Below are 26,942 nucleotides of genomic sequence, written 5' to 3'. Positions count from 1 at the left end.
TTTCACTGGTTGGAATTGAGCCAAATTTGGTGAGCATCGTTTCTATAGACAACCTAACAATTTCATGGGGTGAAAATAAAATTTTGAATTTTTTTTAAAATTATTTTTATATAATAAATCAAAACTTTCTTCTCCTGTAGCAATGCGGCTGGTTGGAATTTGAAACAGGTTGGAATTGAACCAAATTTGGTGTGCAGGCAATAATTAGGTAACCTAACAATTTTATCAAGTAGCCAGTACAATTTGAGAGAAAAAGTCATTTTTGAACACCCCTTACCCAACACAGTGATCTTGAATATATGTAAAATCTAAAGCAGATTGTTTTTGCAATACATTCAACAAATGTAACATACATATTAACAGATAGCAGCGGAACCATGTCGACTCACAATTATGCCCTTTGCGGATCATACTTTAATAACCCTTGAAGGGAAGGGGGAAATATTTGCGTTACAGTAATTTGCAAATGTCCATCATCGGGAGGGGTCGCTCAGGCGCTCACACTTTCCTCTGTGTGCCTTAGATTCGACCTTTATCAAAATACGTCAGCCCAAGCTCTGTCTACAATAGGAGCTTGTGTACCATCTTAAAATAGTACATTGAACCCTCTCAGTCATATTTGAGATTTCTTTTCATGCTAGTGACGTCATATTTTGAGATACGGTTGTTTGATATTTAATGTTGTTTGCAATTCTCCACTAGTTGCTGACGATTACCCCTGACGAGTGCCAGACGAAAATATTCGGGTTCATTTCCATATGAATATACTATTCAAATGTCAGTCTGTAATGATTGTTTTTACTATTCTATCCTCGTGTCTCGCGCTAATCAATTTGTTGTTACGAAAGAAAGCAGGCAGTCAATTTGACGTCATTCTTTCAGCCTGTCGCCGGCTTAGATGGACTGAACTGATGTTCACGTCTGCCACTACACCGGCTTTCAAACCAGGCTTTCGGCTACGTAATAATTATAGTGCGAAAACATTATTTCACGGCGGTTTGTGAGAGTCAAAGCTACGATTAGTGGTGCGTAGTAAGTCAAACAAGTATTTACAATTGAGTCGCAACTACAAAAGTTAGGGAGACGCTGCCCTTGAATTTCCTATTAGGTTCATTTGAATTATTCCGCGTCAGAAAATTAACTATTATTTACGATTTTCATCCGAAGTCATTCATATTTTCATTCGCACCACCTTCGTCATTTGCACTGCAAATTTTTTCATTCGCACAAGTGCTTACCATCTCACCGGTTTAAAAGCATTGACCTCGGCTAAAATTGCCAATTGTCGATTTGTCTATAGACGCGTTATACTGCTGCGCTGGCTATCTGAATTCTGAAGTCACCACCTCCCTCAGCTCTACCAGTAAATCTCATCACGTGGACTGAGAGAGGATGAAAAATTAAAATCAATATATGCAATTAAGAATATTATTGAGACAAAATTCATTCTAGAATATGATTTATTTCGACGTGACTGCGTACACACATTCCACGTAACATAAAAACGCGCGTTTCAAAAAGGGCAAAAGGCCCTTAACGATAAGCTTGGCTTATGTCACTTATGGGAGGCCCAAGACCATTTTTTTTCTCTTTGGGGGGGGGGGGGAGGGCGAGGGTAACGAAGTACTGTTTCGGGCCTGATTATAATATAGGCAGTTGGCACCCACTTGAAAGTTGAAAGTCTAGGGGTGTGCAACCTAGCGGTCAGCACCGTAACTGCCGCACCCCAAACCCCCCAATTGGGGGGGGGCGAGCTCGATGGGGGGCCCAAAATTATTTCGTGAATTAGCATAAATCATACAGTATTTTTTGAAAATTTATGCAATTTGTTCAAAATTTTTTCGCGCTGGGCGCGAATTCACGTAGCCATTTATCTTTCTTATTGGGTATTGGGCCATTACCGCACCACGACCCACCAAGACATACAATCAAGTTTTAGGCCATATAACATGCGACTCCAAGAAGTGTGTCAGAATGATTGGCAGCGAGAAAAGCTTGGCCGAAAGGGTCTATGCCCTTATGCAGATCAAAGACTTCGCTATATATACAAAATACATATTGGTTTAATTGTCCATAGGCGTCTAAATGACTGGCGCTGAATGTTCCTGTCTTTGCAATCTGAACCTCACAAGACAAATACCATCCCGCTGGGAAAATTTTTATGCCAGTGAAGAAATACCAATTTGAAGTCGTGTGCTTCTCTTAGTTTAGAAGCCTACGTTTGGGCGGTTCTATATTTTTTGATATAGCAGACTGGAAGTCACGAAATAACATCATGTAACGAAGTCATATCAACGGTTCCGCCCGCCCGAAGATGTTTAATCATTATTTACGGGCCCTCCCGTTTTCAAGACAGTTCACTCAGCTCTGCCGGTAAATCTAATTACGTGAGTAGAGAGGACAATAAATTGATAGCATATTATATATGCAGTCGCCGATCTGATTGACCGATTTTATCATCAATTATCGAAAATTTTCGCGCTTAACGCTGGCTCACAATACACTACGGGTAATTTCGTGACAAACGCGAACAACGTGATGGGGGGTCGTTTTATCACCCTATGGGAGCCCAAGACCCACGTTTTTTGGGGCCTGACGAGGTGCTGTTTTGTTCCTGCCAACGGGTATACGCCCGAAGATGTTTAAATATTATTGAGTGGTCCTACATTTTCAAACACACCTCACTCTCACACCTCACCTCTTGTCGTTACACTAACACTGTTGCCCTACCTCGCCCAGACATTGCTTCATTGATCATTTGCTACCATCGTTTAATTTTTCTTCTATTTTATTTTTTTAACTACTGTAACCTTTTTTACAGCCAGACTACTTAGAGTCAAGTGTACCTGTTTGATGCTGGTGTGATCAGACTAGATGACCTTCACGGTCTTATCGATCATTCCTATCTAATACCGAATACTGTGCAAGCATATTTTCTGTACCACCATCACTGCCGTGTGTTATGTATTTTGGTTGGATGAAAATAAAGACTCTCTCTCTCTCTCTCTCTCTCAGCTCTACCGGCAAATCTGATTACGTGAGCAGAGAGAAGATAAAAATTGATAACAATGTATGCAATTCCCGATCATACTGACCGATGAAATCATGAATACCAGAAATTTAACGCGCTTCGCGCGCTTAGGCGACTAAAGCTGATCCACTAAAGAAACTCCCAATGAAAATGATGAATAGTGGTAAACAGTGTATCGCCGGAGGGGGGTCTGGGGGGCGAAGCCTGTTGGGGGGCCTGACGAAGTGCTGTTACGGCCCTGCTAGCGGTATACGAGTTTTAGGCATCGGCATTTCGGGCTTCGGAGGTTTCCGTGCCAGGTCACACTAATACATATGACATGCTAATCGTCGCCTGAATCCACTTCCATCAGCAGTATACCTTTAGCCGGATGCACACTGCCCTAGGGGCACAACTGAAACTCGAGTTGCGAATTCGTGGAAATGGCTTGCTTTTGTGGAATTTGAGACCTAAGTATCGATCCAAACAAGATGACGCAAAGAATCAAATTCAAAGAGGCTAACGAACATTCGCGATCACTTGAATTAGTTACCAAATAGTGTGGCTAATAGCCATCATGAAACTGTCCACAGATAGGACGATCCTTTGCGCGGGCCGTCATATATCTATCTGAATCTAAGCATAATCCAGTAATTGCAATAATATTCCATTTTAAGGACTAAGCAACCTGGGGATTATTACCATCCTTCTATCTCTTGATAAACCAGACCATGTATCCGGCATGACGGTAATTTTCTCGGCATCCAATATATATCAAGCATATACTTTGCATATCTAATACTTTTTGATGTGATAGTGCGCGGTCGAATTCATTAATACAACGTTCCTACTCTCAATAACCTGGTAATATAACGCACTATTACGCGTTCTTTACAAATGCTCAGTTTGTGTCATAGGATCCCTCGTAAAATAGAGTTACCATAAGTCCTCTTTCGAGAGGATTTGTCCTCTTTATTGACTTTTTTGCAAGTGTCCTCGTAGGACGCCCAAATGTTCACTTTTTTGAGAGTTCTGGTTGAATATAGGGCAAAATTCGGCTGAGATACAGGAAATCAGCACTGAAGTACCGCTCCCGCGGCTATTTCGGGAGCTGAGCCGGAAGGTCGACCTTTTATTTTTTTAGTCAACCAACCACTAGGTGTGAAAAATTTACCATTTTTTCGGGATTTTGCTGAATAAGTGTCATTTTTTATCAGATTTTCAAAATATGATGACCCTATCGTAAAAGTAATCGTCCTTTTACAAAATTCATTACGATTACTCAGGATTATTTTCGAATGATGGTTCGATTCCGCGTCGGAGGTTCTTCTGGGCTCCTCTTCCCCCGCATCGCCGTTCTTATGGCGACAAATAAGCCCAGAATAAGACCCGATGAAAGAGCGCACTCATAAATGATGGAAAGAGCAAGAAAGAGCCGCGGAATAGAGACTAACACCCAAGAATCCTAGTAATCTATTACGATTAAAAATCAGGACTATTCCATGCCTTATGGCCGACCATCAACCACAAACTGATCAGATAATGGCCAGTGAGCGACAGAAGTCCGGCTCGCATAAATCTATAACGCGCAGTACGACGCCCACACGTCTTCTCCAACTCAAGCGAACGATTCTCGTAACATGCAGCTGCAAGGCACAACAAGAATTCATTCTCATTCACAATTGCATATATTTGCAAGGATTACAAAGTGCAAGAAATCAAAATGACTACATGATGGGCTACTAGGTAGGGGGAACTTAAGATTGGAAAAGGTAAGCAAAATCATGGTCGTACGTCTCGTTAAACACGACAAAATCTTCCAGTACATAAAACGTGTAAAAATTATTATCAAGCTACTCCTAACTATCTAATCCTCGTCTTCATCGCGACAATCTTGCCTCTTCACAACCGGCCCCGACATGCTTCCACCAATCAAGCCATGGGCGGTGTTGAACAGATTGATGGGCGATTTCCCGTCAGTAATGAGCGTGGAAGTCAGACCCAAGCCTTGAAGCATTTTCACTTGCATGTCAGGCCCTGCGGACGCGATCCTGCATATCGCTTCGGTGCCTATCGCGTCCACCATGTTCTTGAACTTCCCGGTTTCGATATCGGCGAGTTGCTTCTCCTTGCTGACCTCAAGCTCGTCTTGTTCTTTCGTGTAACGTAGTTCTGCGTCTCTAGCCGCTGTCAGTCTCTCCAACTCAGACGACGCTTCGATTTTAGCTGCTTCCGATTTGAGTTTAGCTTGATCAACTGCGGCTTGTCCTTCAATGCGTGCGGCTTCAGCGCGTGACTGCGCCTCTGCTTTGGCTTGCCCTGTGCTTTCAATAGCGGCGCTCAAGGACTGTAGCTCAAGAAGATCACGTCTCGAGCGTTCGGCTTCCGCTTCATCCAAAATCTTTTGCCTTTCAAGTCGTCCGCGGGCTTCCTGTTCGGCCCGCTCGGCTTCGTGTCGTGCGGTAGCTTCCTGCGAATTAGTCGTGATCTCGATAGCAAGCTGCACAGATTTCACAAGAGCATCCCTGGTCCTCTGATCAACCGGTTCCACGGATTGAATATCGATCGAAGTGATTGTGAGTCCGTTTTGTACGAAGCAAAACTTGTCACGGACTTTCCCGTTTTCGTCGATTCCGAACACAGAAGATCTGATGATGCGGGACGAGTTCTTATGGAAATCGTCAAACGACACGGAAGCAACAGCGCCTCTGACGCGAGAAGCAATCGCTTTGCAGCAATCTCCCACAAAATCCGGGACGCTAAACAATTTCGCTGCCGCAGCCTGACTGTTTTTAGCTGCCTCCGTTTCAAAGTACCAGTTGTAAGCCAACTGCAACGATAGCCGCGCGTGATCCGCTGTTTCGATGGTAATTACATCAGTGCAGAAGTCGGGACCCAGTAGCAGCGCGAGCGCTCGAATAGTATTCGGTCTTTTCGGCTTGCCGCCAGACAAAGACAGCTGAGTGAATTGCTCGTCCGGGTTCAACATCACGAGCTCGGGTCCGAAAATAACACGCGCCTTCTTCTCTTTGTAGTCATAAATTTGAACACAGGCGTTGTGCGGCACACGGTACGACACTACTTTTGTTTTATCTCTCCTACGTGGCCTGTCGCCGGTGCCTTTCTCTCCTGACTTATTCCACATACCACGATCTGCAGATGGATCCATGCCAGATGTAACCAACCCTTCTACGCTTGGGGGAAGTTCTTTTTCCCATAACTCCTCGTCGTGAGTCAGCATGTACGTACGACCACACACGGCACGCACTTTTCCAGTTTTCATGTCACGAACGTAAATTCCTTCGTTTTCATCGAGCGCGATGGCGGATCGTTTCGCGAAAACGTGCACTTCAACAGGCGGTACGTATTCGCAAGGTCCTCGAATCATCCATTTATCTCCGGGCTTGCGTTGTACTTCATTAGCTTCGTCGAAATAGGTTTCAGTCGCTTGTAATATCAAACCTTGGTCTTCTCCAAGCACAAACACGTCTTGAATCCCATTCTCAAAAGATTCTCCAGGTCTCAGGAAAAATGACGCTTCGCCTTTCACAAGTTTTCTCTTCCCGAGCTGATTTTTGGAACCATCGTCCGCGACAGGGTCTAGAATTACACAGTATTGCCGGCTGTTTAATGTAGTGATGTCTACAACACCGAGAACCTCTTCATGCACATCTGGTATGTGAGACTCCGTGTCAGACATTTGAATGAGCCATTCTTCACCGTTTTTGCGTTTGACGCCCATGAAATCGGTGAACGTACGGTTGGCTCTCATGTGCAATGCCTTTTTCTCAGTGAGCACAAACGCTTCCACCAGCTTGACAACTTCTTCGTAAGTTCCCGGCAAGTACGCCCCGACTTTTTTGATGATCCATTCTTCGCCGGTGACCCGTTCTTTGCCATCTCTGTCGGTAGTTTCTTTCCGCGCCCGCAACTTGATGGCTTGGTTCTTTCTGATGACAGTAGCGCGAATGGTTTCGACGACGGCAACTTCTTTACGCGGAATATATGTCCCGGGGCCTTCAAACAGCCATTCATCTCCGGCAACTCTTTTTTCAGCTCCATCGTCAAAATCTAGTTCCGCTCGAAGTCTAAGCGCTGAATCAGCGCGGACTACTTGTAGAGCAGTAACGGATGTTTGCACAACTTCACCAGGGTATAACGGGAAAGGGTCTTGAGCAAGGCGGACCTCGCGATCTGCGTAGCTTAGCTTCGCTTGTCCAGACCTGTCGCATTGCACTTCGCCTTCTTTATTTCTGACAACGGGGTTCTCGATGACGCAGTAATGTCGGGGCGGTACAGTTACCATGCGGTCCGGTCCAAAAACGATACGCTCATTGTCTTGGCGTATGTAAGTATTCGGTCCGATCTCCAAACGCGTAACATTTGTGTTTTGGTCAAGGACATGCACGTAGTAATAAGGTGCGATTCTGATGAGAGTGTCATCCGAGCCACCGCCTCCGGATGTGTTACCCGAACCAGATTGGCCTTTCCTGTTCATCTTCACAGTCAATGGATTTTGAACTACTGGTATTCTAGAAGTATGGTAGGCCTACAATAAATATAAAATATAGGATTATACTGGTTAGCAGATGGGTATAATAAAATTTAGGGTTAGGCAGTTGGGTATAGTAAAATTTAGGGTTAGGGTATCTTTAAATTAGGGTTGGGGGTTAGTTAGGCTCGTTAGGGTTAAGGTTAAGATGGAGTAGGGTTGGGATGAGGTTTAGTTAGATTAGTTGGGGGTTAGTAATTATAATAAAGGTTGGAGTGTCGTAGGATTAGGGTTGGGACTAAGGGTAAAGAATGCTCCTATGACACCCTGACCCTAATTCAATTATAAACGCCATAAATTTATACATGTTCATGGGGAACACTGATTGGTGATGGTCATGTTGTTATGGATAAGAAAGTAGACTAGACCACAGTTATGTATGACAGTTGATCTGGCATGAAACGTTACATTACCCGACATTATCACATTCAAGGTGAGTGTCTGATTAAAAAGACTACTCCACTTCGTTTCGACACCATCCTTTCTTTTCATTACATCGCGATCTGATAGAAATTTTAATAAAATAACTGACCCTGACTGACTAACATAACAACAAGTTGGTGCAACTCTGCAACTTCACACACAAATGATAACAAAGCAGAGCTCATCCGAGCTGTAACGACTACCGTATAAAATGCACATAATGTTTTGACTTACGCGTGTCACGATATGAAGCGGAAGTCAAATGCCGAGACAACTTCCGCTCCACCACGTTACTAGCCTCTGCCTGTTCATAAGGAAACGCCAATACCTATACTTATATATTGCAGGCTGTTCCAAAAGACCATAATCCTAGGAACCGCTAATATGATCACCATATACCACATAAAAGACTATATGAATAGAGGTCCCTATTCACTAAACCGTTAACAGTATATATACTTTCTTTTATCATCTTGAACGTGGCGCTTAGTCAATACCGTTTAGGTTGCCTATGGTTAGCTAAACAATAGAGATATAAAAGGAGAAATAGCTCACTCACATCTGGTACTGTTTGTCGACATACTGTATATCAATATATTCGAGTGGTAGGTTACATGCTTGCGTATTTTGGAAATTTCCCCTCAAGCTACGCGGATTACCTATCCCTAGAAGCATCGAAAACAAACGGACCGAGGTGACTCATGAGTCATGATGACTGCCTCCGTGCTTCTGCTCACTGTTGCAATTACTCATATGGTTCAATCGGTGCGTTTAAAGTGACAACTGCAGCTCTGTAAGCAACGAGAAAGGCACAACCGACGGCGGCAGAAAAAAACGAGAGCGACGGCGGAGATATTATCAATATAGTATCACGCATTGCACAAGCCTAAATGAAGAGGCAAGAAAATTCTTTGTAGGAAAATTTTAAATACCGTGGTTGGATGGGTCGTAGTCCGGCGTTATAAGCGCAGGCAGTTCATTTCAGTGATCTCGATTACTCTCGCAGCACCGACCGAGGCAAGGGAATGAGTATTTTTCGTTATGATTTGCATCGTTGTAAATAACTCAGCACATGTAACACGAACCACATAAATCAAAATAAGGGGTCTATTGACTCTGCTCCATTGTGACTTCTGTTCCCGCTACTGTCTACTTCTACCCCTCGAAGTACTATATATCCTCTACTTGCAGTACTTGCAGAAAGTCTCGGTCAACGAAATTTATGTGGCGGTCGTGTGGTGCATGTGCGCAATTTTAGGCCGCATATTCCCCAACATGACGGTTTCATTACAGTAAAGAGAGCTCATAACAAATCCGATACAACTCCGTTTCGTTTGTCGTCTTGTTAACTACGAGTCTCCACATTTTTGAAAGGGGTGAGAAAAGGTTAAGAACCAATGTTCCATAGCATGATCTATCAGTTCCACTTCGGCCATTGCCTCGAATATTTCAATGACTTCTTTACCTATTATAATATCAGTATCCTCAATATTACTGGACCACGGCCCGACCGATCTCGCCTTCCGTGACATGCCACCTGATTTTTGTCGCTTGCTTTTTTATCTATCTTCTTTTACTTTTCATTCAGTGTGCATGCCTCCTCCTTTACATCGCCTATGCCAAGGTGGGTGCCTGATTTAAAAGACTAATCAAGTCCTTTCGACACCTTCCTATCTTTTCCTAATATCGCGAACGTGTGGTCTTTCGATTGAATGAAAATTTTGACAAAAACAATGATGACGATGCGAGTACCCACGAGTAGTTTTGCAAGTCAGCGAATTGTACCGCACTACTTTTACTCGTACGTAAAATAAAATATCTGCTAAATTTCGTCTGCGTCTGAATTTTTAAAAATGTCCCAGAATTATACACCTAACGGTAATCTGTTCAGGGTAGGCCCTAGTTTAAGGCACATTTTCATCCACCTCATAATCATCTACCGCGCTACGCCGCGGCCATTACTGCAGTGAGACACTTGCAAGGTCATCATACCGCCTCGTGCCAGTCAATTTTCCCACAACGTCGAATTTCTAAACGTGACTTCAGCATCTTTTTCAAAATATGTGCAAAAATCGAAGTATAAAAAAGCGCACGAAGTGTGAAGATTGTGCAGATAGATTCCCAGGTTGAAAAAGAACAGTATCGAAAGCGGAATTACACCAATATGAACTTCAGATCTTCAGAATAACATTCTTCTTCTAGGATTGCTTCACAACACAATTTTTGAGCATGAAAGATCAAAAATCTGCGTGCACGGCGGGACTTCGTCGGTGACTTTGTGAGGCATTTCTATCATCTCCTATGTTACAAAATTACTCAAGTTATGTGACAGCTTTCAAGCAAATTCTAAATTCACACCTACACTGCTTTGTTATCAGCAGAGTGTTTTCTTCATTCAGCTGGTATTACCCAGGTTCGTGGAATGAGCCTTCCAGTGAGTTCCAGACGACTCAGTCCGCTCTACAGAGTCCTCGTGTTTGCAGAATCAGGATTGCCTGGTCGGAGATACGATGAATCAGTTTCCGAAAAATCAATTTTCACGAGCAACGAGCATAGACACAGAAGAAAGGATAATCTAACACAGTGATTCCCAAGTGCGGCCACGAGGGCCGCATGCGGCCCCCAGATAGCCCCCGAAATATATTAAGAAATCGATTTATGACAAAAAATAAAATTTATATTTATAAAATACTCTTGTTTGGCTTGGCCTCAGTAGTTTTTGATTACAGAATTGCAGGAAAGTTGTGAGTATAGACTGCTAACGTTACGTCACTGCTGTTTCAATGCAATGTGCCCTAACTTTCAGTTGAACGAGCAGTAGCTATAGATATAAATAGGTATTGATAACTTTCAAAATCGGAGGAAAATCCTGAAAAAATGGTTAATTTTTCCCACTTCGTGGTCGCTTGACTAAAAGAGAAAAAGAGGCTCAACTCCCGGAAAATACAGTTTTTCTTTCACACTAACAGGTGGTTGACTGAAAATAAGGTCAACTTTCCAGTCCAGCTCCCGAAATAGCCACCGTAGCGTTCCTACAGTGCTGATTTAATGTATATCAGTCGAATTGGGCCCTATATGTGACGAAAATCCTCAAAAAAGAAGACATCTGGGCGTCCTCCGAGGACACATTTAAAAAAAATCAAAAAAGAGGACAAATCATCTTGAAAGAGGACGTATGGTAACCCTATGATGACTAGATGTGCAACACGTGACTCACGGTTGAATACGACGAGATGCATACTGCTTAGCCGGCTAAAAGCAGCATAAGTGGTAGGTCTATATAGTCAGGGCCGTAACTGCCGCACCCCAAACCCCCAATTGAGGGGGGCCGAGCTCGGAAAGGGCCCAAAATTATTTCACGAATTAGCATAAATTATAGAGTATTTTTGGAAAATTTATGCAACTTTCTCAAACATTTTTCGCGCTATGCGCGATTTCAATTTGGGTTAGGGTTAGGGTTAGGGAAGGAATTTCTCTTCGTTAAGAAAGTATCCATGACAATTGAAACCTTCGTAGTAATACAGTTATATAGCGATGGGAATATCATTATCTGACAAAAATAAGGAAGGAGTACAATGTGACAGGACAGTCTGAATGCGCCTGTTGCGTATTTTTTCTTGGGGAAGAGTACCCTATAATCAAGATTTATAGAAATGGGCATGTCAGCGTTGGCCATGACCGCACCACAACGCACCAAGACATATAAAGTTTTAGGCCATGTAACATATGACTCCAAGAAGTGTGTCAGAACGATCGGCAGCGAGAAAGCCTTGGCCGTAAAGGACTGCTTTATGCTGACCAAAAACTTCGAAATATCAAAAACGTCGTTATATATACAAAATACAATAGGTTTAATTGTCCATATATACGCGCCTAAATGACTGGCGCCGAATGTTCTTGTCTTGGCAATCTGAACCACGCAAGACAAATAGGCTACCATCCCGCAGGAAAGAAAATTATATGCCAGTGAAGAAATACCAATCTGAAATCGTGTGATCTTTCAGTTTAGTAGGTTTGGGCAGTTCTACATTTTTTGATATAGCAGACAGGAGGAGGTCACGAAATAGCATCATGTAAAAAAGTCATACCTAGGGGTCCGCCCGCCCGAAGATGTTTAATTTAACGGGGTCTGCAGTTTCAAAGACACTTCTCACTCAGCTCTACCGGTAAATCTGATTACGTGGGCAGAGAGGACAACCATGCAATTCCCAATCTTAGTCAGCATTTTTATCATGAATTATCGAAATATTCGCACGTCGCGCGCAGTCTTACTAAACAGTACAACTTTAATTTCGTGGCAAAAGCGAACAACGTGATGCGGGGTCAGTTTATCACCCTATGGGAGCCCTGGGTCGTGAAGAAGTGCTGTTACGTTCCTGCCAACGGGTATACCCCCGGAGATGTTTAATTACTATTGAGGGGGCCTATACCTTTTCAAACACACCTCACTCAGCTTTACCGGTAAATCAGATTACGTGAACAGAGACGGGATGAAAATTGATAGCAATACATGCAATTCCCGATCATATTGACCCATTCAGTCATGAAACTAAAGAAATTTCTCGCGCTTCGCGCGTTTAGGCGCGAAAAGCTGATTCACTCAACGGACACCCAATGCAGCAGATAAGTAGCGGTTAACAGTGTACAGTTTTGAAATCTCGCCAGGGCAATAAAACTACTCCGAAATAGCCATGATGACTGTTTTGGTCCGTTTCATAGCCGTAGTATTCGTGCGGCCCCGATCGTACTCTGAAATTCTAAATTTGGCCCTCACACCGAAAAAGTTTGGGAACCACTGAATTCTAACAGCTGGCGACCCGTGTGCAAAATTTATGAAAACTGGTCTTGAACAAAAGCTACTGCCGCATACGCAAATGATAACACAGCGGTCTACAAACATGATCGGCAATTTTACAATAAAGCTGTTCCGACTCTTTGGACAACGCACAACCGCAAATAATTTTGGACATAAATTCTGCATATAAACACAACTGCTCTACTTGCTTTGAACATTGATGCAAAGAAACTCAGGCTGCATCGGTGAAAAAAAATCAATCAATATTTTCGGCTGCATTGAAGGGCAACCAACAGCAAGAAAACGGTTTCTTTACTTTTTGCCAAAGTTGTTGGTTTTTAAACACTTCTATTACGAAAGCTCTTGACATCAAACCGACATTTCATTAGAAAACAATAAGTTGAATATTTTTTCAGAACAAGGGAAATGTCATGGAAACTAACATACTTCTTTGTCCGTCTTATGATAGCTGAATTTTGCTGAATTGAAACTAGCAAGAATATGTCAAAACTATTTTCAGTAGTAACTGCTACATTTAGAATCCCAGTTATTCCGAGTTTCCTGTACGTCACCTTGCCGTGACGACAAACGTGCAATTTGTCACTATTCAACTATTTACTGTATTCAGTACAGTATAAGTATAATTACGTATTTATATCTATTTATATCAAGAAGTAGCGTGTCATATCCGATTTTACAAAACAATAGCAGGAAGTGGAGACCAATTTATCTTTAGGTGACTTGGAGACTATTTTGGACGAAGAGCAGTCCTATCAAAGTAGGACAAAGACTTAACTTTGAAAAATAAGTAATTGATTACTAGGACCTTTTCATGTAAGTGAAATATAATTAAACTAAGTAGAGAGAATGACATTGTCCCTACCTCAAATCTGCTTCATGTTTCACCAGGAGCCTCTTACATCTCCGATGATTCATCAGCAATGCTGATATCCTGAATACAAATCACTGCGATTAGAACACAGACACTACAGGAACACATAATCTCATACCAAATTCATCTTCTTTACTGTCCAAGATTACAAGTGACATATCCTTTCAACTATGCTATCCTAGATTATCTAAGCAAAAAATGTACCATGATACCGAATACATGTAGTGGCAGTTTCAAGTGTACTGATTGATTGCGACATAATTTTTGACGGCGTATCAATAAGCTTGGCAGACATTCAACGAATTGTAACAGCGTAAAAGGCGGTGTGTAGAAATGAAGGCAAAATTAAGAAAGTACGTTAATTAGAGTTTATCTATGCATTTCACAGGATGATTGTCATATCGGAATTACCAATACAATATAAGTATGAACAATTACGGATTAGGTGCTGACATCTTGCAAAATAGAATCACATATTCTTTTGTACACAAACGCGTCTCCTTTAATTCGTTTCCTGCGAATGCCAGACAGATCGTTCGGCGATTTTGAAGCTGCTATCAGCCCCTTTCCTTTTCCTGCTACGTAGCAAATCTCCAGTTCGAAAGCAAGCAACACTTTTCCAAAATCATCCTTAGACTGGCATCTGAGCGTGAACCCATTTTCCTTCACCGATAAATGTTTATCATTCACGACACGCTTCAGTTCTTGAAGTAGAACGGACGGCTCGCACCTGGTAATCGTGGATACGTTGTACAAAGCTTTCACTTTTCTGGGTTCAGGAAAACCGGACGAATTTTTACGCCGATTCGGAGTAAGCAAAACTTTAACGCGATCCAACCCCCTCTCCAAACTCCCGAATACTTTGCTTCTCTTTTTCGGCGTCAGTTCTTCGAAGCGAGAGTTCAAGTCGGAGTCGACAGACTGCGCTCTCCTTTCGGGACTCAACGGATTCTCTCCGTCGCCGTGGAATGCCGATTCGTACCCCGGACTCCATAGATTTTCCGGCGTTTTTGACCTACCCATGTCTTTAGACTGGGGCATGTGAAAAATGGTTCTCGGCCTTTCTTTTTTCACCGGAAGCTTGGGTTTGAGAAAGTCATCCAAATTCTCGTCGACCGATTTTGTTCTGCGGTGGACTGAATTTTTTCGTCGTTTATTGCCATTCGTCTGTATCGGCATCAAAACTTTCTTCGGGATTTCAGTATCAAGACTATCAGTTGAGCTCCAAACGTCGGTAAAACCCGAACTATTGTCGTTGAGAGCTTGGTAGAACGATTTTCGAGTAGCGGGAGGAGTTGAGAATCGATGATTTCTGTTTTCGTGGAGGTCAATATAAAACGTATCTTTAGTGCAAACCTGGTCTGGGAGAGAATAAAGCGATTTCCTGCAACCGACGTGATCCGAAATCGGCGCTATAATCCTGACTGGCTTGCCCTTGGCTTTTTTACGGAGTAATATCAAGTAAGTGGCGGTGATTTCGTCGTAATTCCAACAGAATATCGTGTCCTTCATAGCCTCGCGGGACGTTTTGCAGTGTACCGACATCTCGGTGACTACGTCTTGGTCCAGAGCAGACAAGTTGTATTTCGACTGCCATTGCACGGGAAGCCCGAATTCTCTCTGCATCCAGCAGTGGCCGAGAAGTTTACCAACAGGGATACGCATCTTCGGATCGCGTTGTAAAAGTTGATCCAATAACCCGACACTGTCCATACTCAGCCATTCCGGAGTTTCGTATCTGCCCGAACGGATTTTGTTGTATAATTTCCCGATATTATCATCATCAAAAGGGAGAAACCCATTCAGCAACGCATACAGCAACACGCCCATGCTCCAGATGTCCGCTTCACTGCCGATGTAAGATTTACCCGCGATCAACTCTGGGGCTGCGTACGCCGGACTTCCACAGCACGTTTGTAAGTTATTGTCCATTCCTCCTTTAGGTTTGGCGCATAGACCGAAATCGCTCAGCTTCAAGTTCTGGTTTTCGTCGATCAGCAGATTTTCAGGCTTTAAATCACGGTGGGCGTATCCTAAACTGTGCATGAACGCGACAGCAGCTACGATTTGTCGGAAGAACGCTCTCGCTTCAGACTCACTGAGACGATCTTTTTGTACGATGTAATCGAAAAGTTCGCCTCCGCTGCAGTATTCCAGCACCATGTATATTTTTTGGGGCGTTTCTATCACTTGGTACAAGCGGCAGATGTTTTGGTGGTGAAGTTCCTTCATGGCGTCGATCTCCAACTTGACCCGCGGCAGGTCGGCGCCTAGAGAGATTTTATCCATGATTTTTAACGCCACGGTTTCTCCGGTGGCGATGTGAATCGCACGCTTGACTTTTGCAAAGCCACCCGTGCCGATCGTTTCTTTGACATGATAGCGACGAGTTATCTCGGCGCTTTCTCCGCCGACCATGTTTGGAACGGCTCGTGAGACTACTTCATCGAAATATTAGGAAATAACCTGCAGAAAAGCAAAATATCTTCTCATGCCAAGCTCTCTATATATAGTCGGAGCAGGTGCCGCAATCAAGCAATTAGAACACTGTTGTCCAATTTTATCCGATAGGGTCGGTTGACGAAGGATCGCGATTGACAAGAGAGAATGGCGGTAAAAACAGACTTCAGCACAGATGGTGCGTCCAGATGAGCACCCCCCTCCCCTAATGTGGCCAATCTTAAATTCCAGACATTTGGATTAGCATAAATGTCGAGAGGAGGGCCCATCAGTTGGCCGCATCAGCTGGTCAGATGTTAGTATAGGCCCGATTTACGCATTTTAGTCGATTGCAACAGCTCCACGCAAAGTTGTTTAAAATTTAGAACATAAAACCAAGTTTTGAATAGTGCGTGAATAGGGTGTATAAAGTGAACCGGAAATGTTGTTTGTTTGTTTATTCATGTACCATAATTACGCAAATTGTGACGCAACAATTCAAGTCAAAACACACGTTTCCACATTTAAAACAGCGTTTGTTGTGGTGAGTAGGTGAACGTGTTTAGGAATATAATTTGAGTCGGCATTATGCGAAAACGCAGTGACATGCAGATACTCGGCTGATCACAAGTGAGCGCGAATTTCAGAACACCTGCCAGCAGCCAGCGAAGCTCTCAAAACAACAAGGCTAACCACCAAGCTGGACACGGCTTGGGACCAAGACCAGCTTTGTAATATCCCAAATACATTTTTATTGAATAAAACGACATTGAATGACACTTTCTCATTATAATGTATGCACTTAACACTGCTAGCAGCATGTGTTAGCAATTTCAATTTGATTGACTATTTTCGATTTAGAAAGATAATACGCCAACCTATCATTTGCAAATTATTGGCCATCCTGAAAGAGTAATTGTCCACCTCTGGTCTAGGCCTAAAAGCTGTATTTTTGGATTCAGTAACACGGGGTAAGGTCAACACAGTTATGACAGTTCATTTCCAATATAAGCGTTTGATAATTTAATATTTACAATGCAAAATCCACATCCCGTCTTCATTTTCCAGTGCCCTCAAATAAGATGGCTGTGATCGACAACACATGATGGCCAACATCTGATGGCCAGAAGCACTTTACGAAATTGGCAGGATTATCACGCAGTCACAGTGTGTCACACCTCCAGATTATAGGAGGAAAGTACCGTATATGAATGCAACCAGAACTAGGCTGATCACAAGCTTGACACCCTGAAATTGTTGCACGAGAAATGGAGATCGCGACCGCTTCGAGCTATTTCAGCACTACATGAAACTGAACAATGTACATATAAGAGTACCCTCAGATTTCTCTAAAACATGTCGCACTATAGATCTAATAGATCTATAATCTCAATAGTCGCACACGTCCTCGCTTTTATTGATCATGCAGTATCAACTAGGAATAGGAAACCGTAGGGCTTATTATTGTCATTCTCAACCAATAACAAGACTTGAAAGCTACGCGGATGGCTACAGCTATTCATGGTTAAGTAGTTATGGCTCTTATTGAATAATTTAATTTGAATGGAATCACCACTTTTCCATTTTAAAGTCAACGTCGGTAGAGATAAAATAATCCTCAGATTATATGTTTATCTGAACAAGACACACACAATGTGCAATGCGATGTGATGAACAGATAGGATGCCGAACGACCAATTCCGGTCTCCTGAACTGGCATCCGCCTCGGCCTAGTGCCCGACGTCGCAGTTCTTTCTGCGACGTTTGTCTCTATTCCGCGGCCCTTTCCATTCCTTGTAAGCGTAAGTGCACTCTTTTCTGTGATTTTTTGTAAGAACAGCAACGCGGGGGAAGAGGAGCCCAGAATTACCTCCGTTGCGGAATCGAACCCGGGCCGCAGGCGCTTATCGTCATCACTACGCTATCTCCCCCGCCGTAATCAACCGAACTGCAATGATAATATCGTGTGCGTACTGATGATTGGGTATACGGTATACTATAGTTTGATCTTCATTGTTTTCGCGCTGATATCTGTTTTTTGTTGCTTATGGTAAGCCAATGAAGATGATGAACGCTAGCCAACGATTGCAGTCCCAATTTTAAGATGGGCGAGAACGAGTGGGAAGAGTACACCGGGTGCCCGAAGCAGGAACAAAAGTATTCGTAGGGGTTTATATTTTCATCAGCTCAAGACACACAATGTGCAATGGTAGTAAGCGTCGGATTTTATATTTTCATCGATTACCAGTGATCTATAGTTAGACCAAAGACCGGGGTTGTAACCAAGTCACAAAGCTCCGAGTCACAAGTCAATATCAGTTTTATAGTTTTGACTCGAGTCAAGTCGAGATAGGTCTGAGATAGGCTGCTCGAATCGATCCTTATCCATGGCACTGTAGCAAAACTCAGTGTCGGCGATTACTACAAAATCAATAGCCGGTAGTTTTGTACCTCCAAGCCTTTCAAAATCAATAGCCTGAAAAAATTTACTCAGTGAAAATATATTTTTCGGCGGCCTAGCCTGAATGTACGTCAAATCAGAAAGGACCTCGAATCTAAACAACAGGGAAATAATCAAGCGATCTATTTCCATGTTGTGACAGATATTTCCAGTAAAAAGTTGGTTGCATGAAAAAAGAAAACATGCGAAAATTTGCCAGAAAAATCGAAAAAAGTTGCAATATAATAATCCTCCAAACAGCTTAAAACGCCATGACGTCAGTTCTGAGTATTTAAGGTGTCGGAATCTGTTGAAAAAAGGTGCAAAAACTTGCTCTACTGATCAGCAAAGCTCGTATTTATGGCGTCCCCACTTGGCGCTCAGCATTACAGGGATAAGAGGGGGATGTATGACTATTTCTGTACTTTCCTTGTCCAGCGCCATATGCACACCATGTAGTCACGGCATGCATTTGCACAGATCGTGTGAAATGTATACGAGTCGGCGTATATGTCGCAAAGACATGAAGGACAAAAATATACAACGGACGATCTAATCGGTTCGCCGCCAATTCGAATCATGTACTACTTGGTCATTAATATATAACACATTTACATCAATGACTGTTGGTAATCTATCCAAATACATCATGGCAGTCTCGATTGAGCAACTCGGCGTAACCATCAACATGCCGGCCACAGTAACAGCGGCCAGATGATGTACGAATTCACAACGTCACATATACACGGACGCGTATCTAAATACCTACTTTTCTCATCAACCAACGATCCTTAAAGCTTTCTCACAACCCGCTATCTAGATATCCATGTCGTTAATTACTTCTGAAATCTTCCATATATACGCATATTCGCCCTTCATTTTAATCAGGACTTCATTGAATGGAAATGACAGCGTGGATACCCGATAAAGAAATGTGTAGTTCGCAATCAATGCTGGACCAAACGTGAGCTGACCATTCATGAGTAGCGTGCGCCGGTGATTTCCCTGTTCAGTGTTCATGTTGCCTGCCTGTGATTGACAATCACATCAGGAAGCGGAAACAATCGCTTTCTACAACATATAGTGGAGCATGTATTCCGTAAACATGCATTCACTCATTGCATTTCTCTATCAAAATCAAGAAAAAGTAGCTTTAAACTAGCAACTATCCAAATTTCAGCAAGATAATAGTATAGACCGAATGTACAACCAGCGAAGATTTTCTGCAGGCGTTTGTCATCATGCGACGAATCACCGAAAAAATAACCAGATTTGAAAATTTCGAGAGTGTCCAGATCAATTCCAGACCAAATCCCTGCTTGGATCAAAGCATTATAAAAGGCCTCGTCCATCGCCATCATCTCTTGAACTTTTTCTTTCCCCCTTTACCCGCTTTGAAATTTTTCACAAATCCACCGCCCTTAGCATAGGTCTCTTCAGTATCGTCCCCGTCAAAGTCTCTCTTGCGGCTTGACCTGTCCTTCTTATTCTGCTGTTGCTCTTTAATTTCCATCCGCGCCAGCCGCTGAGCCTCAGACACTCTCTCTTTGAGCACATTTACCTGCGAAAAGCGTAAACAATAGTAGCTCAACAATTTCAGACTATCGGAGTATGTCTTGCATACGGTCACCACTTAGTCAAGTAGGTATGCTTTTTTGCCACTTCCACGTGTCAATTTTGGAAGCAAACTACTGTTGTGGATTTTACCAAGTTTGCGTCACTTTTGCAAGAGAAATGGCATAACAGAATGGCAAAATGATCTCTGCATTGTGGCATACTTTTTAGGCTACGCCTATTGGTAGCTCCGTTAGTCATTTTGCATTAGTCGCAAAGATGTATCACACTATTTTGTGCGTAACCAATCGATGACCAAGCCGAATTTCCTTCGTTATATTGCAGTAACACCAGCAACATTGCCACGCCAAAGTTATACTGCCAAACATGCATTCCTATTCCAAATCCAGTATTTGGGACTTCAATTCAAAATTTGCTGCAAGCTACCCAAGTAGTTGTAATGTGATGTTGCATATTGGAAGACAATTAGACAACAGCAAGACTTTCAGCATTCATATCTGTACATTTTTAGAATGGGAATAATGCCAGGCACAGGACCAACTGCCACTGAAATGGCTATGGCATAGGGATCAGGTAAAGGACCCAATGAAAGTTGGCAGAGAAATTCCTACTGTTGATGATCGGCATTGCTAAAACATTGCTGACGTAACGAACGAAACATGATCGCCATAATTATATAAACTTACCTCATCTTCACGAGTCTCGTACAGAGGTAACTTTTTGCCAATCAGATGTTCTATCCTTTGATAAAGCTCAACATCATACCTGCATGACAAAAGATTTTCAACAGCTCAGTTACCAACATTAGCGATGAAAAAATGTATCATTGAATGCTGATTTTGCAGACAGCCTATCACGGATGGACATTGGACAATTTGAAGAAAGATCATTTGTGACGAGCTGATTAAAAATGAAAGGAAATCAAACTTACTGCGTGACAAATGTGATCGACTTTCCCGCTCTTCCTGCTCGGGCTGTGCGGCCCACTCTGTGAATGTAATCTTTAGAATGCGTCGGAATGTCAAAATTGATCACAAAATCCACGTGGGGTATATCAAGTCCTCGGCTAGCGACATCGGTTGCCAGTAAAATTGAGCTTGATTTGCTTTTAAATTTGTTAAGCGCACCGAGCCGCTTAGGCTGAAAGGAAGAGCACACAGTCAGCTTAATTACATAGTAGCAAAATAGATAACGTAATGGCAGCTCCTCACATTTGCTAATCACAGGATCCCATTAACAAGATTTAACTAACCTGTGGCATTTGACCGTGTAAAGGTATCGCGGCAAACCCAAGACTGCGTAATAATAGAGCTGTTCTTTGCGTATTGGCACAAGTGCTGCAGAATACAATGAAGGAGTTGCCTGTAAAATGATTGATCAACTGGTGAATTGCTAACTACAAACAACTCGTACAAATATATACAATACCTGCATGCTCATTTAGCACCGAGACTAGATAGCTATCCTTTTCCTTGGCGGGAATAAATATATAATATTGTTGCAACTTATCGACTGTATGATACTTCGTATTGACGGCGCATTTCACAGGATTTCTCAACGCCGCACGCTGAAGCTTTTTCACTTTTTTGGTCATAGTAGCGGAGAAGAGGAATGTTTGCCTCTCCCTTGGAATCACCTAATTAAATAAGTGATTTTTCAGCAACCGTCTATACGCAACAATAACAACCAGAAATCAAAAGCAGTACAGACAATCAAATAGAACAGACCGGTAATGCAAAACAAAATGGTGACCCACGATATTGACTGTGAAATTAATCAGAGGTGGTAATTAGGCAGGGCCTAGTCAGCGTTGCTACTCAAGTAGACGTAGAAGTAACGCTGTAAATTTCAACTCAATTACAAGTAGGAGTATGAATTTACAAGACCGTGTATAAACTACTTGGAAGTAGAAAATGAAAGGTATGGAAAGTACTGCAACTTTGGTCGAGGGGCCGTATGCTTCTAGAGTTCTAGCAGTTAAATAGAGTTGGTTACATTCGGGACATGCAAAATGCCACTTTTCAGCTTATGCAAAATGACTGATGACTAGGGCAAGTTTTTGCACCTTTTTTTTACAGCTTCCGGCAGCTTCCTAAATGCTCGGAAGTTATGTAGAATGCTGTTTTAAGCTGTTTGAAGGAATCTTGTAGTGTAACTTTTTGCAACTTTTTCGATTTTTCATGAAACTTTTATGATTTTTCATGCACTTTTTACTGGAAATATTTGACAGTATATGTAAATAGATCGCTTGATTATGTCACTGTTTTTCGAGAATTTTGGTGAAATACACGGCCAAATTCGACTGAAATACCGTAAATCAGCACTGAAGGAACGCTGTAACGGGTATTTTGGGAGCTGAGCCGGAAAGTTGACCTTTTTTTTTCATTTTTTTTAGTCCACCGACCAAAATGTTGTCATTTAGTGCAACTTTTGTAAAAAAGAAATGCAACTTTCCACGGATTTAAGTGTAACAAAAAACTTGCCCTACTGATGACACTACAAATGTGAACAATAACTGAAAATATATGCCGTGCCGTTGTTGTTCAATGATACAGTGACAATTTCACTTTATGCCTTTTAAAATCCATAACATAAAAAGTAGGTAACACACTTGATAGGGTTACTCTAAAAAGTAAAAGTACTTCATTACTGACCACCTCTGAAATTTAAATCGTGATTTTGTAATTCTCGGCCGGTTTATCGGTGACATTTTATTCAAAATTTACATAGACTTCATATAATCAACAACATAACGAAAATTCATTGTACCTTCAAAATCTTATCAACTTCAGCTTCAAAGTCCATGTTCAAAATTCTGTCAGCTTCGTCCATGACAAGAAATTTCACGGTGCGCAACGTAAATCCCCTTGTTTTTTCAAGATGATCGATCAACCTCCCTGAAATACAGTTCGGCACCACATGAAACATTAAAAATATTTCAGTCATAGGCGAAATTACCTGGTGTGGCAATAACTATGTGGGGCTTCTTTGCCAACATTATTGACTGTCCCATCATATCCACGCCACCAACCACGACAGCTGTTTTTATACCGATAGCGGAGCCGAGCGCTTTGAACTGTTCGTCGATTTGAAATGCCAACTCGCGTGTGGGGGTCAGCACGAGCGCAAATATTCTCTGAGGAGTGTCAAGGAGAGCCTGTAACAAAATATTTGCAGAGAATATGATCCCTATCGAGTGTTAGTCTCAATACTGTGTACATTCTGCATTTAAGGAGTAAGATTTTTGAAGTCTCCACATTCTGCATTTAGCAGAAGGAAGTATGGTTTTTGAAGTCTCCACATCACCGCTCCTTCACGTCTCACCTCAGACATCATGCCCCTTTTCTCTCGACAGTGTGGGACTGCATGCTAGTGAGCCCTCAACCAAATCAGAAGTAGTGAAGAACATTCACTAACATAATCCATAATTGTAGCCCAGTGTCATTAGAAGAACTTTTAAAAATTTCTCAGAAGTGCCGAAATTAGCCTACTTTCTGGAGAGACTGGAAACGTTGGTTGTTCTCGGCAATGTTTTGCACAGAACAATTATTTATTAGACGGAAAATCGCGCGTGTCGTTGCTGTCAATCCTGGCTCTGTGGAATTTTGGTTCATTTTGAATCAAACTGTGTGCATAGAAACGAATCCCAAATTGACGTCTCAAGTTTTGCAGAAATTTCGGTTCTCAGCGAGCTCGACGTTTCACATAAGCAATCAATCAGATAAATTTTTATGAGAAATATACCAGTAGCCTACTATTAGAAACAAGGAATAATTACAACCGGACTGCTGACCTGCTGTTCACTCAGTGAGGAATCAAGATGTTATATTCAGACTCTTAAGACAGATTTCACAGAGAAATAATAACCCAGAATGGAATCAGTGGTTGTTTTTGACAACATGTTGTGCGTGACAGACGGATTTCTCGGGGGATTGGAAAATTTCATCCGTGTGACGGAAATATTTTTCACTCTGATTCAATACTGAATTACTTATTAAACGACACAATGTGCTAAAATAGACCTGGTAGGACCGGACCGGACGTATATTCACTGTTACGCAAATGCCACGCTTGCTTGAGTTTATTGTAAAGCGCAAGCGCCTTATTCTGGATCTGGACTCTGATATCGCTGTGTGACATCAGCATAATTTATTAATCGGCGTGATCAGATATAAATGCTTGCGTGTCGTTGCCACCGATTCCACTCTGGATAATAACCCAATTCTAGTCTCATCACGTCACAAAATCGGATCTGTTACGCGCAAAAGATTACCATCACACACAATTACATGCAGAAAAGGTATACATTGATTCAACCCTGTTCAATCGATTGCGATAATGCCAGTTAATGTAGTTATCAAGTCTTCAAGGGTGTTTTTACTACGGTAGTTCCATAATTAGTATGCAAGCTGCTTTCGAATTAAACTGTTTACAAGTATTTCGAATTATGGTCCTGGTCATTTAATATATTATTTTCCAGTATACTGCACGTATACACACTGGATAAGTGGATAGACTGGGTAACGTTATATAGTGAAGCTGAGCACAATTTGACTTACTTGTAGGATTGGTAAGCAGAATGCCCCTGTTTTTCCAGAACCCGTTTCTGCAAGACCTATGACATCTTTTCCTTCAATGGCAACCGGGATGGATTCCTGCTGTATTTTTGACGGGGTCTTCCATTTCAGCTCTTCGCAGGTTTCACACAGGACGTCCTTCAAGCCGAGAGATTTAAATGTGACATCAGCATCATTCTGCAGCAGCTCCGATACAGCTTCAATCTCTTCTTGGTTTTCACTGGTGTCGATACCACTAGCTTCCATCCTTTCAAGTATGCGAAGAGAGGGGAAAGACTCCGCAAACACAGCGTATATAGCACAGCGTATAGCGCAGTAGCAAAGCAAGGCAACGTGTGATTTTACTCCGACTGAATATGGATAGCCTATAAGCCAAATCCGGACTTCTGTATTTCAGTATACGGATCTAACAACCCAATGTCCTTGGATGGCCGTTACGAATGGCATATCAGATACAGTAATGCAGATAGCAGAGTCGAAATTTTCGTTCACAAAACTAATGATGAAAGTAATCGCTATTTGGACGGATAATAGGATATATTATGAGCACTAGTGTTCGGTGCTCATTATGAATCAAATCATGAATAATGCAGCCAGGCGGAACCATATATTTGCAACAACAAAACAAAGGTGATTGCGTTGGCGTATGTATAGGCGTATGTCAGGTATGTGTATTGTATGACTGTGTAGTATAAGGTCTGTGACCAATATAAGGAAATGAGGAGTTCTCGCCATGTTAAATTGCACCAGCACGTCGATAGTGCGATAGCCCGATCGCCGGTAATATGCCAAGAAGAGGTGGTGGTGGACGTGCAAGGGCCCACAGACCGAGGAGGGTGGGCCGGGTGGGTCGAGACCGCCTCCTCACCGACGAAATCGAATAAGAAGACCTCATACCGGTGTTTATATAGGTAACATGGGTATATATTAACCAAGGGTCAGGAACCTATACCGGTATGGCTCGCGATCCATATATGGCTCTTTTCGGGATATGACATGGCTCTGTGAGGGAATTTATTGATCAATATTGGTGCAAATTTTTTGTATATTTTCACAATCACAACGACCACCATAATTATTCTTGCTGTAGTAGAGAGCCAGAGACTAGTCTTGGTGCGGTTAAGACAGTGATGTAATCGTATCCATGGGTATTAGGTGCTTGCGTAGTCATCCCTTTCAAACTCCCTGATTTTTTTCAGACATTCCCTGCCTCTAATTGCTCATTTATCAGTCCAACACAATATTTTCTATTGCATAGGCCTATAGGTATTTAGGGGTCTACATCGGAAAAATCTGAAAAATGTGTAAGATACGGTACAGTAGGCCTGCAACTAAAAAAAAGTTGGCTACTAAAATCATGAGCGAATTTGCCGTGCCCGATACTGCGTGCCTTGAAATCTTGGAGTACACGACACGGTGTTTGATCAGAGAGAATGTCCGACATGGACACGCCAGTATAACAATGCATTTTTCATATCCAATGTCTTCTTGATCATTAACTAGAAATGAACTCCCTTGGAAGTGACATTCCCATGAATAAATTCAGATCACAAACATAGCCATCCACAGTCCTGATTGTTAGATAACCACCAATTAATTTGAGAATTCTGTAGTAAGTTAACCAAATAATATTAGCGAACAGTATTCTGTATCACTGAAGTTACTATCCAGGTTTCCAGGAACTGTATAGGGGCTGTAGCGTCCAGATTGTAAACTACCAGTCTGTAACCAATCTGCTTGGCATCATCTATTTAGTGATTAAGTAGTATATTCATATTGAAATGAACCCGAATATTTTCGGCTGACTCTCGTCAGGGGTAACCGTCAGCGTCAATATGAATATACTATTTAATTGTATATTGAAGTTCTGTACCTCCAAGAAGCTCTTCATCTATTTAGTGGTGATCACTTCAAGATACTATTTTTCGCTCCTAATAAAGATCTATGATGCAAGTTTTGAACTGAACAACTCAAGAATTGTCGCTTGTTGGGTGTTTTATCACTGATTTCGGTCAATGGACCAATCTTCTGACTTCATCATTAGTTGAGAAAATATTTGGTCGCCTTTGTAATAGGCGTTCCCTGTCAATTTATTCTCAATTTACAGGTACTGCAAGTGTGAGAGATTCGACGGTCCACCTAAATCGGAGGACAGGAACACCTTCCGGTACCTCCACAGGTATCATGGTTAAATTTTTATACATATACTATTCATATTAAATTTGAGTAATGACATACC

General features: G+C 42.2%; 4 protein-coding genes across 4 annotated transcripts in view; 1 reads left to right on the top strand and 3 right to left on the bottom strand.

The window, feature by feature from the left end:
* Positions 1-4,675: 4,675 nt before the first annotated feature.
* On the bottom strand, positions 4,676-7,662 carry LOC145445972 (major vault protein-like). Its single transcript, XM_080324142.1, has one exon. It carries the CDS (start codon positions 7,506-7,508, stop codon positions 4,878-4,880), a length of 2,631 nt encoding a protein of 876 aa, XP_080180268.1. The 5' UTR covers positions 7,509-7,662; the 3' UTR covers positions 4,676-4,877.
* A 6,193-nt stretch (positions 7,663-13,855) lies between these two features.
* On the bottom strand, positions 13,856-17,167 carry LOC145445984 (maternal embryonic leucine zipper kinase-like). Its single transcript, XM_080324164.1, has one exon. The coding sequence runs from the start codon at positions 16,088-16,090 to the stop codon at positions 14,114-14,116; it is 1,977 nt and encodes a 658-aa protein (XP_080180290.1). The 5' UTR covers positions 16,091-17,167; the 3' UTR covers positions 13,856-14,113.
* A 2,251-nt stretch (positions 17,168-19,418) lies between these two features.
* On the bottom strand, positions 19,419-25,059 carry LOC145445992 (putative ATP-dependent RNA helicase DDX47). The gene is made up of 8 exons (XM_080324175.1): positions 24,686-25,059; positions 23,085-23,283; positions 22,896-23,023; positions 21,555-21,762; positions 21,379-21,488; positions 21,058-21,266; positions 20,813-20,891; positions 19,419-20,112 (listed from the first exon to the last, which is right to left on the bottom strand). The coding sequence occupies exons 1-8, from the start codon at positions 24,947-24,949 to the stop codon at positions 19,909-19,911; spliced, it is 1,401 nt and encodes a 466-aa protein (XP_080180301.1). The 5' UTR covers positions 24,950-25,059; the 3' UTR covers positions 19,419-19,908.
* A 241-nt stretch (positions 25,060-25,300) lies between these two features.
* LOC145446003 (uncharacterized) overlaps positions 25,301-26,942 on the top strand; it is a 30,941-nt gene continuing 29,299 nt past the window's right edge. The window contains exons 1-2 of the mRNA XM_080324187.1: positions 25,301-25,614; positions 26,811-26,882. Coding sequence (XP_080180313.1) covers positions 25,421-25,614; positions 26,811-26,882 — 266 coding nt within the window. The 5' untranslated portion in view covers positions 25,301-25,420. The remainder of the gene's footprint in view (positions 25,615-26,810; positions 26,883-26,942) is intronic.

This window comes from Botryllus schlosseri, chromosome 9 (assembly GCF_051294905.1).
Source record: "Botryllus schlosseri isolate E-star chromosome 9, Bs_hap1, whole genome shotgun sequence".
In the NCBI taxonomy this organism is placed as follows: domain Eukaryota; kingdom Metazoa; phylum Chordata; class Ascidiacea; order Stolidobranchia; family Styelidae; genus Botryllus; species Botryllus schlosseri.
Note: the sequence above shows the minus strand (reverse complement) of the source record. Positions and strands in the feature narration are given on the sequence as shown.